Source organism: Arvicanthis niloticus, chromosome 2, assembly GCF_011762505.2.
Source record: "Arvicanthis niloticus isolate mArvNil1 chromosome 2, mArvNil1.pat.X, whole genome shotgun sequence".
NCBI classification, from domain to species: Eukaryota; Metazoa; Chordata; class Mammalia; order Rodentia; family Muridae; genus Arvicanthis; species Arvicanthis niloticus.
Genome location: NC_047659.1, coordinates 14,395,673 through 14,410,292, shown reverse-complemented (window position 1 = coordinate 14,410,292; position 14,620 = coordinate 14,395,673). Strand labels below are relative to the sequence as shown.

The following is a 14,620-nucleotide window of genomic DNA, read 5'->3' as shown; positions in this document are numbered from 1 at the left end:
ACCCACAAACACAATTAGAATGCCAACTAAATCCAGGGAGGTGCCATAGTCTCAGAGTATAAGGACCAAACTCAGAGTAAAGCAGGGACTACCTGCAGGAATTTCTTTCACACACTGAGAGGCAGCAAATCTGACCAGGGCCTTCCAGCTGTGGACAGAACCAATCAAACTCCAAGTACCTCAAGGTCAAGTATCCTACTTCACAACACCTGTCAGGGCTTTATAAAAAGCATGATTAGAGGTGACACACTCCTTTGATGAGAGGAAATCTTGGGTTAATAGAGAGGGCACAATACAGTCAACAGGGGACTGAGCATAATTACTACCTGTAGTTCAAATCATGATAATTGTACAGGTTCAGCATTTGACTAATTTCTTCCTCCTCAAAGCTCATCTTCTTGATCTTCAATTTCAGTTCTTCTAATCTCGTCATCTCTTTCCAGTTACTGATGGTGGAATTCTGGGATGATGTTTGCCTAGTAGAGCCTGGAGATAAATAAACACAAATGAATTTGCAGAGTGGATGGCCCAAGGGCAGCAGAGACAATTCTGAGTTTCAAAAAGAATGGTGAGGAAGAGGAAAAGCTAGAGACAGGGTGAGTCCCAGAAGGAGCAGAAAAGCAATCTTTGAGCTGTTCTGCTCAGCTATATTCCTCTTCCCAACCACCATCATCATACATATGCCACACTCTCTATTACAGAGAGTATTATGCACTGAAATCCATAAGCTGCCTCAGACATAAAGACTTAGGGATCTTTGTCAGCTCATATCAGATGTGATGCAGGTAAATCCTGGAGTTCATATTGCTTAGCACCATCAAGGTCTAATCATGTGTGTTGAAACCCAAAGTGTCTGAGACTCCACACATGACCAGTGTAGCATCCTTCTCTGTTTTTGTCCTCAGAGACTCCTTTAACCTGTAGTAATCTAGAGGATGAAGGGCTTCAAGTCCTACCATGAATGGACACACTGTTAATCTCATAGTTCTTCCTCCTGGCATTCTTTGCCACTCAAAACGAAATTAAATCGCTCCCAGAAAAGTAGCTGCAGGCTTGTTAGTACCTGGCTCTCTGTCAAACTAATAATCAGAAATTCTTGACTCTTGTTCTACCATTGAGAAATTCCAAGGCACCAGCTTGTAAGGCATATTCCTGGAAGGCCCAGCTCAAGCCTATTTCTTCCAGAAAGTTCCCCAACTCTACCCAGGACTCACTGTGCCTTTCCCAGAACGATTTCAGTCTTCCTTTCTTACAAGACAGGAGGGCAGCTTCTTTCTTACTCGGAGAGGTCTCTCCTTGATCACCATTCTCTTTCCGAAATAGCCGTAGCAGCCTGGAAAACATGCCTGTTTGTGAACCCAAAAGGCACTGAAGAAATATCCCACAGGCAGTTGTTGTCACCACAACACAGGTGACATCACAGAAGATTCTACTTCTTTCCTAGATATGAGAGAATGTCCAAGGATGGCATTCCTGATGATGTCACTGGGTACTGCCATGACCTACCTGTTAAATAGCTGTCCCCAAATTGTCCAATTTCTGGTGTGTCCTTTCCTGGAGTCTTTCATATGACCCAGGGAATACCCTTTGGCAACCTCTCCATCCAAAGTTAGAGATTTCTCTCTGCTTCATGACAAGTGAAGTGCTTTGGATGGGGAGAGTTAGTTAGGACCCTGACATGGGTAAGATATTTTTGTTAGCACCTAAATCTCTAGGGAACATGGATGTGGGAAATTGTTCTCAATAATAAATGTAACCACCTAAGTCAATTCATGTGCCATACAGACCACTGACCTGGGTTTTCCCTGTTTCCCAGAGGCCAATATCTTTCTCCTATACCTTTAATTGTATAAGACAGGGATAATATTTTCTTAATCTTTAGGTTGCAGAGGCAGGGGATTGTTTCCTTTACACATTAAGTTTCTGTCTCACTGTTAGTCTCAGAAATCAATTCTGATCCAGAGGAACTTCACAAGACTAAAGCATCCACTGGAAGAAATACTTCCTCAATACACTCTGAAATCTACTGTTTCTAAAGATCAACATCAACCACAGATACCTCTCCCTTCTTAGCTTTGCACAGATATGCCCTCCACTAGAGGCATAAGACCTCTGCCTCAGGCTCCATCCAGGCAGGATAGTTTGAAGCTTCATCCCAACACCGGTCAGCTGAGTTTAAATGGTGATTCCTTACTCCACCTCTGCCCCGAAGAGGATTTTCTCAATTCAGCATTTCATCATTAGGCACTTCATGCCTAATCTACATGATTATCCTAAATGAGAGGTGACAGATCTCCTCCAAACCTGACAATCTGTGATTCTAGGGCATAATCTTGAACCCACAAGAGTACTGCATGGGTGCCTGGTGACCTAAGAAAACTAGCATGCCATCTTCATGCACCTGTACCTAAAGTTCTCCAATAACTTCTATCTTTGATGTGGGGTAATCTCTTTCAATTAAAAGCCACACAAGTCTGGAAGGACAAAGATCAAATGTAGGGACTGGAGAGAAAGCTCTTCCATTAAGAGCATTTGTCCATCCACAAGAGTACCCAGAGGGCAGTTAACAATCCCATTACTCTGGCTCTAGGTGGAAGGCCATGCCTTCTTCTGGCCTCGGGAGGAATTGTATGCATGTGGTGCACAGACATCCAGCAGGGAAAGATACACATAAATTAAAGAAAACAAACAACAGCCCTCCAAATCTGAGCAACACCCTAAAAGCTCCAAATGTGTCTCCACACTAATATTACCTAACAATAATGCCACATCTCAACATGTGTGGGAAATCTCAACATGGAAATTTGGGAAGTTTTTATCTGGGAAGTCATTATTTCAATTTTAGAGTTATCCCGGAGGCTGTATTTCAAGGAAATGAGAGGCAAATAACTCTGGATTTCTAGGTTTCTTGTATACACCCAGAATGAATATCTCTTTCCTAAGTGGCTTTAGAGTAATACAGTTGTAACTCTCATTAATTTGGTCTGCATGACTATTTTAGGAACATGTGAATGTGTGCACCATATTTTAGTGGTACCTAAATATATGTCCTAAAGGATACAGTATGGATACATTTGTCATCATCTATTGGGTATCCACAGAGTATACCATGACTTCAATGCCTCTTAAAAGCTCCAAATGTGTAGTCATAATAACATTACCTAAAAATAATGCCAGGTCTCAACATTCCTCGGGAATTCTCAACATGGAAATTTGGGAAGTTTTATCTGGGAAGGCTGTTATCTTCTGGCCTCCTGACTCAAAAATGAAAGGTAGAGATTGATCCAAAAAAGACACAGCATTGACCTCTGGCCTCCCAACACACTTGCATACCTACACACACACACCACACCATACCACACCACACACCACAGAATAAATAATGTTTCCTTTTATTTCTACCAGGGTACCTTTGTCATAGATTCCTAGAAGGAAAACTATAAAAACAAGGAATATTTACTTTTATAATTGGTCTATGAGTTTGAGAAAAAGCTTTGATTTTAACGCTACTGTGTTTTGGAGGTTGTGTCTTAAGAACAGTTTTGAAACCTACTCCAGCCTCAGCAGAACTTGTGGAAAGCATCAATACGCACATTTTATTGCATCTACAGTGATACCAAACTCACCTGCCCAATGTACTTATTGATATAACAAATACTTCTTTATATACACACACATGCAAACGTACACATACATTTAATTAAATGTAATAGAATCATATATATGTACATATATATTATATATGTATATATAAAATTTGGAGTGTTTATCACACTAGAGTGTGTGTTATACACTGATGCTCCTGTAATACATTCCAGTGCTATCCTATTTCTTTGACACAGCAGTTGTGGTGTAGCTAGCAACAGAGGTAGCAGAAAGACAAACACAGTTTTATGAAGGTAGACACAAAGGAGCACAGGTTACAGCCTGTGCTCTGTACCCTGCATATTCAACCACAGACAGCAATGAGCATTACAGCACATTCTAAGACTGGGCAAATTATGGAGTCTTGTGTTCTTCACTTTCTTCTTTCTGTACATGCTGGACAATTAAATATTTTTCCTAATGTTCCTAGAAATAATTATTATTTCATGTCATGGAATTATGTGATATTAGGTCTGTAGGAGTCTTAGGAACTTTCTAATCTGTATCCAATGTAGAAACTGAAGTCTGCTAAGTTTAAGTGATTTTGCTCTGCCCACATCTTATTGCTGGTAGGGCTGAAGCTAAGTTTTGCCCCCTTAGACTGGTTTTACTACATTGTAACATTTCCATTACCTACAACAGGACTTTCTCAACCCGTCAGAGGTATAAATAATGACATGAGGCTTTTATTATAATTTAAAGCTTAGGCCTTTTGCTAGGGCAGTCTCCCAGCTAGCTCATCTAATTTAACCTGACTATCTGGCCCACAACCCACCATGTGACTAGCTCAATACCACTCTATTCTGCTGTAGTTTGTGTCTGTTCCCCCTCAATGATGACTGATCTCAATTCTCCTGTGTCTGCTTTCTTCTCCTAGAGTCTCTCTGTCTTTCTCTGTCTGTCTCTGTCTGTCTCTGTCTCTCTGTCTGGTCTCTATCTCTTTCTGTCTCCCCCACTCCTCCACCTCCTACTTCCTGCCCAGCTATTGGCCATCAGATCTTTATTACAACCAATCAGACAATCTCTGATACAATTCTAGATTCCTTGACTGTCTGATCAATTGGGGATAGAGTGCTGAAATCATACCTTTTAATGCAAATTTTATTTTTGTATATTAAAAATCTATGTCTGTGCCAGGCATCAAAGACAGTGCAGTGCACCAGCGGCCCAGAGGGAGCGCCGGGGCCAGCAGCGCCTGGCACGCGCGGGAGTGGGGAGCGGGAGACCAGCGCACACGCGTGCGTTGCTGAGGCACCAGGCATGCTCCCTGGCCTGGACTGGAGTTGCTTGTGCAGCCTGAAGCGCGCAGACTTCGAGGAGCCACAATAAGCCTGGTGGCATGGGCGCCCGAGTGACTGGCTGTCGCGGGGCCGCTCCGCACCGCTGGCTTCCTTCCCTTGGTTCCACCGCCTACAGCCCTCGCTGTCCCCCTGGCGCACAGCGAAGGAAGGCAGCGGGCTAGCGATGGCGATGTTGGACACAGATCAATAAAAGAAGAATGAACTGTAATCCCTGAAGATGATTTACTGTATATATTATAAAAGTTCAGGTGGAGTCAGGCTCCTACTGGTGTGGAGATTTAGACAAGTCTTCAATTTGTCAGCACAGAGCAGCAGACCACCATTGTCAGTGAAGATACCTGCCTCTTTTGTTTTGCTGTTCTTGGCAAAAATTAAATCCATTGCATCGTTGTAACTCATGTTTGGGTGTAGTTTCAGGATACAGTCATGGCATAGACTTTCCACATGCTTTGTTTAAAAAACAAAACCAACCAAATTCAACCATTACGCCAAACTATGGACTTCTTGCATTGAGGAATTAGCTTTATTTTAATACAAATCTCTGAAGTACTCAAGAAATAAGAATTTTCTCAGAAGCCTGTTTATGATTATATTCTTTGTTATTAGAAGCAAACTGAGAAGTTTTGTAGCATTTTCAGTTATCTCCTAAGGTACAGCTAAACCAAAACAGAGTTGTTCAATCTATTGAGTAAGAAAATTCATCCTTGCAAACTAAACATTTCTAAGTGAGTCAGAAGTATTTGTGTACATTACCCTTTTCTCTTCAAATTAGGAACTGAGAACAACATGCCAATTGCAGACTTAGTCATTTAAAACTCCAGTGGGGCCATGGAAAACCTCCTGTCTAATTTCTCCTTGGTTCAGGGTTCCAATAAAAAGCAGAACGGGATGGAGGATGATGGTAGTCCTTCTGTGAAAAAAATGATGACAGACATTCATGTCAGTGGGAAAACACTGACCAAGGTGAAGAAGGAGCATTTGGATGACTATGGAGATGCTTCCGTGGTGTGCTGCACCGACCACCCTGACCAGCAGGGAAGAAAGACTAGCACACCAGTTCCTTCCAGTGACAGTTTTACTCAGGAATTGCCTTTCAGTTACAAGATCAAGGGGTGTGCCCCCGTGCCTCCCGTGAGTGCAGCTTAAGTAGCCTCTAGTGGACTGCCCATCAGCCCATACTATGTTTTGCTCCACCATAGGTTCACACTCATGACGAGAGATCAGGCTACTGGCAAAGTGCAACCTCCTCACCAAATAAGGACTTTTCCCCCCAAGAGGGCTAAGGCAATAGGCACCATCTTTAGGGCACAGCAGAAGCTTTCCACATCTCCCCCTTTTTTATTTACTGCAAAAGCAAGCATTGCTTGATCAAGCAGGCTCCATTCCGTAGGAGCTCACAATCGAACGCAAGCGGCTAAGACTAGAACACTCACTCTACTGGCTGCAATGGGTCAAACCCACCAGGTGCAAGAGCTGAGGTCTACACAAACAGGTAGGACACCCATCCCATGTGCAATGAGATCACAAGTCTCCAGGGGTACAAGGGCTGTCCAATCCTGAATATAAGGGGTTATAGAGAGTTACTGCTTCAAAGCCGTCAGCCAAGCTTGAGGTGAGACACCAGCCTCAATGGCTTGAAAGGCATGCACCACCAAGGCTCTCCCTCGTCTTTGTGATCTAGCCATACGACAGAGACAAAACAAGCAGAGCAGACAGACACCCACTAGGGCAACTGCTAACACTCCTATCCCCGCATACTCTTTCAGATGTTGAACTGCTTGCAGGATCAAGCCATCTGCCAATGATAGATCCATTCTGATCGAATTCACCATGGTGATGGACACGCGAAACTCATGCATGAGGGAATCAAACCTCCTTGACCAATTTCCTAGCAATCACTGAGATAATTGTATAGATAAATTGGCATCTCTGGACATATTATTATAATGCAAAGGTCCGTCATTTTCCATTCACATCCCAATTGAGCCAACTGCCAAAGGGTATTTACTTGTTAACGTGGCAGCTGTTTGATTATACATTAATATAAATACTTGAGCATCATGTCTTATGGGCATCGGCATCGGGAATGCTGATAGGATCCTCCATAGCAATTCCGTCATCACAGGATTCACCAGAGGCAGAAGAAGCAGGAGAATCAGCAACATTGCACCGGCGGACCAAACGTTCTGGTACCCACACCGGATCTTCACGGTCCTGCGGAAAAACGCAAACAGAGCCTCGGGACCAGGCCAACACTGGATCCGGGCCACACCATAGGCCTGTAAGCACATCCTTCCATTTAACAAGACCTTGAGCTGCAGGCTTCCAGGTGGCATGCCGCTCAGCTGCCGAGCGGCCATCCACATCTAGTTGCAAAAAATTTAAAGTAAATAAGGCAAGGGATAATCTTTCTTTTGGGGTGTGGCTATAGCCAATTCCCCCTTTCTGTTTTTGCAGACTTTCTTTAAGGGTGCGATGTGCACGTTCCACAATGCCTTGCCCTTGGGGATTATAGGGCAATCCATGTTTAAGATATACATCCATCTGTTTACAGAAGCTCATAAATTGCTGAGCTGTATATGCTGGGCCATTATCAGTTTTAAGCTGCTGTGGCTTCCCCCACGCAGCGCAGGCCTCTAAGCAATGATTTATGACATGGCGTGCCTTTTCTCCACTCAAAGGAGTTGCATGAATAATGCCAGAGCAAGTATCCACTGAAACATGAACATATCTCAATGTTCCAAACTCAGCAAGATGAGTCACATCCATTTGCCAGATTTTCAAAGGTAAAAGTCCTCTGGGATTGACTCCCACACCTGGGGGGTGGTGAAAAATAACACATTGAGGACAATTAAGAACTACTTGTCTGGCATCAGCTCGAGTCAAGTGAAATTTTTGCTGTAATGTCTTAGCATTAACATGGAAATCTTTATGAAATTGAACAGCTTGATCAACGGCAGAATTTAAAAATATACATTCCATTCTGGTCCAAGCATCTGCTACGGCATTCCCAGCACTCAACGGACCAGGTAAATTTGTATGAGCCCTAATATGGCAAACATAAAAATGATGTTGTCTCTGCCAAATCAACATTTGTAGTTGTTTCAATAAATTACACACTGTACTGGTATTTTTAATGGGACCAGCCAATTCCAAAACTTTAACTGCATTAACCACATAATGCAAATCTGAAAGCAAATTAAAGGGGAAATTACATTGTTTAAAGACCTCTATCACTATTTTCAATTCAACAATTTGAGGAGACATAAAACTGGTTTCTGACCCTCTACCATATAGGCTCCACAGCCAGTTTTTGATCCATCTGTAAATATGTTAGATGCCCCCTTAAGGGGAGCACTAGCTGTAATCTTTGGAAAAACAACAGGATGTTCCTTAAAAAAGGACAAAAGGGGATGTTTGGGATAATGATTATCAATATCACCATCATAACTACAGTTTAATATTGCCCAATCATCTATTGTGGCACATAATACTTTAACTTGTTGAATGGAATAGGGAATAATTAAGCTTCCTTGTACAACTCCAAAAAATTGTACACATTGTTGAATACCATGCATGGCCAAAGTGGCAACAGCTGTTGGATAATGCTCAATGGCTTTGCTTGGAGAAACATGTGAATAAATCCATAATAATGGACCTTCCTGCCATAACACCCCAGAGGGTTGCTGATATGTGGCCAAAATACACAACATAATTAATTGCCCTTCTTTGTATCTCTGTAAAAAGGCACCCTGCAACTTTTCCTCAACTTTAATAAGGGCCAATCTAGCTTCTGGAGTTAATTGGCGGGGGGAGTCCAAAGCAGAATCACCAATTAAAATATTATATAGGGGCTTTAATTCATAATTTGGCAAATTTACATAACCTCGTATCCAATTAATATCTCCCAACAATTTTTGAAAGTCATTTAAAGTTGTTAAATGATCTTTCCTAATTTCAACCTTTTGTGGTACAACTTTCATATTATGTATCCTGGCTCCAAGATAATTCACTACCTGATCTCTCTGTACTTTCTCTGGGGCAATATACAATCTTTTACTCTCTAATAATAAAATTAATTTTCCAAAAGCCAATTCTAGTACCTTTTCATTCGCAACAGCCAACAAAATGTCATCCATATAATGAATGCACCTCATTTTTGGAAACTCTCTTCTCAATGGTTCAATGGTTTTTCCTACAAATAACTGACACATAGTTGGACTATTTGCCATCCCTTGGGGCAGAACCACCCATTCATACTGCTGATCTGGTTCTTCATGATTACAGGATGGAACGGTAAAGGCAAAACGTTCACTATCTTGGGCACATAATGGAATAGAAAAAAAGCAATCCTTTATATCAATAACTATTATAGTCCAAGAAGCAGGCAATGCCGATAACAATGGCATTGAGAGTTTTCTACTATTTAAGTCTAGAAATTAATGAGTATTTTGTTTAATCTTATTATTAAGATGTTATAGGTATATGACATATACCTTATAGGCTCATATATTTAAATATTGGTCTATAGTTGATGTAACACATATAAATATATAATACAGTACACATAGCTAACACATGTATAAAATGCACAATGTTATTTCTAATGTTCTAAATAGTCCAATAACTGTAAAAAATACAATAACTGTATTGCTTGTTTTAAAAATAATAAGTAGCAGAAATTTAACACATTCACAGATATGCACACACTCTCACTAGCTGAAGTTCTGCTAAGTGCTAGCTGAGCAGCATTTTCGGAGGCTATAAACTCTCCTCTTATACTTTGTCTATGTATCTGTAATATCATCAACTACTCTTAACTGAATTAAATTCCTGTGCTTCCACAGAGAATGATTCTCATGGACCAAAGGCAAAATCACTTCATGGGATGTGACATTAAGCAAGGAGCTGTCTTTCTCTTTTTCATAATAAAATATATTTGAATTAAACTTCTCTTCAGATCTCCTTGAAGTTAATTGAAGAGTTTGATATTTCCTGGTGTCCATCTAGCCACTCTTCATCACCCATTCAGAAGAGCAGAGTCTCCTTAGATTCTGCACATAACCAGAGCATCCCTGCCCCTAGAGGCTCATGTCAAAATCTCAAAACTAGGTGTGATGCCTCAGTTCACTCCAACTTACCAGGACATTCATGCTCCACACAGGGCTTGTCCTTATCCTTGTTTATATTTTTTACAGAGTACAGTGTATTTTTAATTTAGTTAGTGACCAGGATCAAACACTTATCAAAAACATATTAAGTAGTACTACACATACAAATTATAAAAAATATTTACAAAAATGAATAAGATTACAGATAAAATAAGATACAAACATGGGCATAGGTTGCTGAGTAGGCACCAAATTATGGTAAGAAAAATAAATGTTTTCATTGCTTTCACTGTGTAGTATTATAAACATTATATAGTATTCCAAAGGTTAAAATAATTTATTACTAAGACATGGTAAATATTTGAGTAAATTAATATACTTTCTTTGATGAGGATATCATGCACTATTTACATGTATGAAAATATCACATCATACTCAATATAATTCTGTCACTTTTGAGTGTCAACTACAAAAGTTAAAAGAGAAATATAAAGGACAGAAAGGATGACTCAGCAATTAAGAACATTGACTGATATCTCAGAGGCCCAAGATTTTATTTCCTGCATGCATATGTTCCTGCAACCTTCTGTAACTCCAGTCTCAGAGGATCTGACACCCTCTTCTAACTTTTTCAGGCAATAAGCACATACATAATACACAGACATACATATGGGCAGTGAACCAATACACTAAATTAAACAAGTAAATGTGATAAGAGTTACTGCCAAAAATTAAAGTATGTTATAAGATGAAAGATAAAAATAAATAATAAATCTAAGAGAAGAAATAGTCATGTCATTTTCAGAGGGGAAAAGCTACAAACTTGTTTAGTAAAGAAGACTTGGTAATGACAATATAAACAAGTAAAATGTTAGCAAGACAAAGAAAAAAGAATGAATTTTGTGAGTTACCTTTCCGAGATGCTGAATATCAGTAAGGTAGTAAAATAGTCAAGAAAACTGTGCAAGAAGTGAGTGAAGGAAAAAGAGCCTTATAAAGATTCCCAGACAGAGAACAAAGGATGAATGGGAGAAGAGAAGAAGGAAGTAGGGATGCTAAGAGGGAAGACCACACACATCACTGTGAACACAGTCTCCTCCTGAGTGTGTTTCTCAGTGCTCCTTTCATATCCTGATTCCTCAGACAATAGATAAAGGGATTCAGCATGGGTGTGACCACAGTGTACATCACAGCCACTATGACATCCTTGTCATTAGTGTTATTAGATGAAGGGACAAAATACAGTCCAATGATGGCTCCATAATACAAGGAAACTACACAGAGGTGAGAGCCACATGTGGACAAGGCTTTGCAGATTCCCTGGATTGAGGGACTTCTCAGAATGGTGGCTCCAATGTGGCCATAAGAGACCAGAATGCATATGAATGGCAGGGTGATGACCACATTACCTAAAACAAGGATGACCAGTTCATTGATGGTTGTGTCTGAGCTGGACAGCTTCAGCAAGGTAGACAGGTCACAGAAGTAGTGAGGGATAATATTGTGTCTAAAGTGAGATAGGTGAGCCAAGAGAAGGGTGTGCACAAGGGAATTGGCAGTGGATAAGGCCCAAGATACAACCACTAGAAGAACACAGAGGTTCTCACTCATAATTTGTGAATAGTGCAGAGGGTGGCAGATGGCCACATACCTGTCATAGGCCATTGAGGTCAGAAGAAAGCTCTCAAGATCAGCAAAAAATGAAAAGAAATATACTTGGGTAATACACCCAGCATATGAGATGGACTGACTGTGTGTTTGCATATTCATGACCATTTTTGGAGCTGTGACTGATGAGAAAGAGATGTCTGTGAAGGCCAAGTGGCTGAGGAAGAAGTACATGGGGGTATGGAGGTGAGAGTCCAGCCTGATGAGCAGGATGATGAGCAGGTTCCCCAGCACCGTGGTCAGGTACATGGCCAGGAACAGGGCAGAGTACATGCCTTGGTACTCTGCCCGAATAGGAAGCCCCAGGAGGATGAACTCAGACACAATGCTCTCATTATCTCTCCTCATGTTCTTGCTCTTCTGCTGGTAGTGAAAAGAAAAAATGAGAAAAAGAAGTGAATTTAACTATTACATTATAGAAATATTTTGACTCATGAGTACTGAAAATAACATTAGTTTAAACCACTTAGTATACCTGTTTTAACCTTAATATGGAGATATTTGTCACAGTAATATGCTAGTGATGGTTAGCAAGGGCTATAGCTTGGAAACAACAAAATATGTTTTAGAAGGAAATAACAAATGATTAGAACAATTATCGGATGAGACCTGATTCCAGATCAAGATGCCCAGATTTTACCAAGACAAAATTAAATTAAGAAATTAGTGTATAAATTGAAGCCAGTCAATAGAAAATTCAATAGAATTTCAATGATTTTATGTTTTCTAAGCTTTCTTGAATGAACCTGTCCAATTGTATCTTCCCATCAATTAAATCCAGATATTGGTAGCCATGGAGCTACATTAGATCTGTGAGATACCAGGATCTGGGGAGTTGCTGAAAGCTGGATGTGCAGATGTTCAAAGCATTAAGAGTATGAGTCTGGGCCAATAATATAAAATATGTATTCTAACTTGCAAGGAGCTATGAGTTCTTCCCCTAACATCAGCCAAAGAAATACCTTGTGTTTTTTCTAGCAAAAGCAAATGTTATATTTTACTCTTAATCTGGGGTTTTTAAGTCATAGACTGTGACCTATACATTCAGAGCATTCTAATCTGTTCCTAACCTGGCATTTCTCTCCTTTTCCATCAATCACGCCCTACCTGTGTGAGCAATCACAAAACAATACAAAACAGAATGTGATAAAATTAGATTGATATCCTAGCAGCTGAAAGAGCTCTCTGGTTATATTCTATTTGAAGACTTGTTTAGTGGCCAGTTTGTCCCCATGACTGGCAGCCATCTATTTGCTTCTTCACTTTTTCCAAGCTTAGAGTTAATGTATAAATTCTCCCGATTTAGTAAAGACCATTTTTAAAGTACCTATACTTCATCCACCTCAATCTGTAAAAGGAAAAATAAGTTAATGTGACATTGCATAAAATTAATTATACTACATTTTTTAGTTATTTCTGTGTTAGTAGTAATTACTTTATAACATAAAAATGCTAATTATTTATCTGTACATGGGTAGACTGTTTCTAATATTTTTTATATTTTGACCAGTATTGCAATAAGCAGTATTATTTTTATGTCATTTTAGATACTATATATAACATATTCAGAAAAATTAGTTTAGAGAAATAAGCATCCATGGTTTTACAAAAAATGTCAAGACACAAGAAGCCAAGATGATTAAAAAAGCTTATATATGTTCTATGAAAAGTCTTTATGGAAGAGGCTACATAAGAATATTGTAAACATGGGTCTCTAGGTAACTTTTGGAAGTATATTGCTAGGGGCTTTGAAAAACAAGGGAAACCCAAGGCAATAACCAGTCATAGAAATGTAAATGTTGAAGAACATAAGAGAAGCATGCAGATATCATGTTTAATTTGCTATGATAAAAAGTTTCCATGTGTTTAAGAACTGTAACAAACACCCCCTGCAAAAAAAAAAGTATCAAAGTATACTAATGGAGAAGCAAGAACCCTAGCTGGAATGTGAACATCAGGAGTAATTATGGAAAAATCACAGAGATTTGAGAAGAAGCTGGACTGAGACAAAATAGATACTGTGTTTAAGTTAAATGTGAGCAGAAAGGATTATTTTCCTGCTTTCTTTCAAAAATGGATAAGTTTAAGAAACATATTCTATGGAACATTTTGAGGGGGTATATCCTTTTATCTCAAAGTGTAGGCAGGTTCTCAGTGCAAGGTAAATTACTGCATAGGGAAATGTATGCCAGTTCATGGGGTAATCATTGAGATGGGAAATGCATGCTGAACAGAGAGATGGAGAATAAGAAAGACAGACAGACACAGACAGACACATAGGGAACCCTAAATGTATGCAGTGATACAGAAGAATTTATGTAATATGCCTGTTCTGACAAGCAAACTACAGTTAACTTTAGCAAAAAAGCATGACAAAGCTCTTGCATTTCTCTCTAGACAAAACAGCTGGATCACCTGAAGCAGTTATTTGTCCATCTCAACAAACAGAAGAGTGAGTTCAAAATCAGATATGATAGATATGTGAACATGTACAATATCTACATATACTGAGAAGTTCATGTGAGCTCTAATTTTGAAAATTATGTGGAGTACCTAGGGTGCACTCTCTGTCCCCAGATCCAAATTAGAGGCATACAGGATAAAATTGATTTATTGTCATTGATTCCCTTAGGAAAAGAACTTTTTTTTTCAAGCAGGTATGGGAGTCTCTTTACTCTTGAGAACTAACAGTAGCAACCATAACAAGATTCGTCAACATTTTATCCTGTTTAAAACATGACCTCTGTGCGAGAGTGAAGATTCCCAGTTCAAAGGACCTAAAAATGTCAACAAAATCATAAAGGAAACTTCCCCAACCTAAAGAAAGAGATGGCCATAAATGTAAAAGAAATCTATAGAACACCAAATAGATTGGAACACACACACACACACACA

The 14,620-nt window shown here is 39.7% G+C and overlaps 1 protein-coding gene across 1 annotated transcript; it reads right to left on the bottom strand.

Annotated features, from left to right (window-relative positions):
- Positions 1-7,353: 7,353 nt before the first annotated feature.
- LOC117703938 (olfactory receptor 1J21-like) lies at positions 7,354-14,264 on the bottom strand. Its single transcript, XM_076928619.1, has 2 exons — positions 14,141-14,264; positions 7,354-12,085 (listed from the first exon to the last, which is right to left on the bottom strand). The coding sequence occupies exon 2, from the start codon at positions 12,071-12,073 to the stop codon at positions 11,135-11,137; it is 939 nt and encodes a 312-aa protein (XP_076784734.1). The 5' UTR covers positions 12,074-12,085; positions 14,141-14,264; the 3' UTR covers positions 7,354-11,134.
- Positions 14,265-14,620: the final 356 nt, after the last annotated feature.

Excerpts from the sequence above, each read along its gene's own strand:
- LOC117703938 (XM_076928619.1), bottom strand. The coding sequence starts at position 12,073 with ATGAGGAGAGATAATGAGAGCATTGTGTCTGAGTTCATCCTCCTGGGG.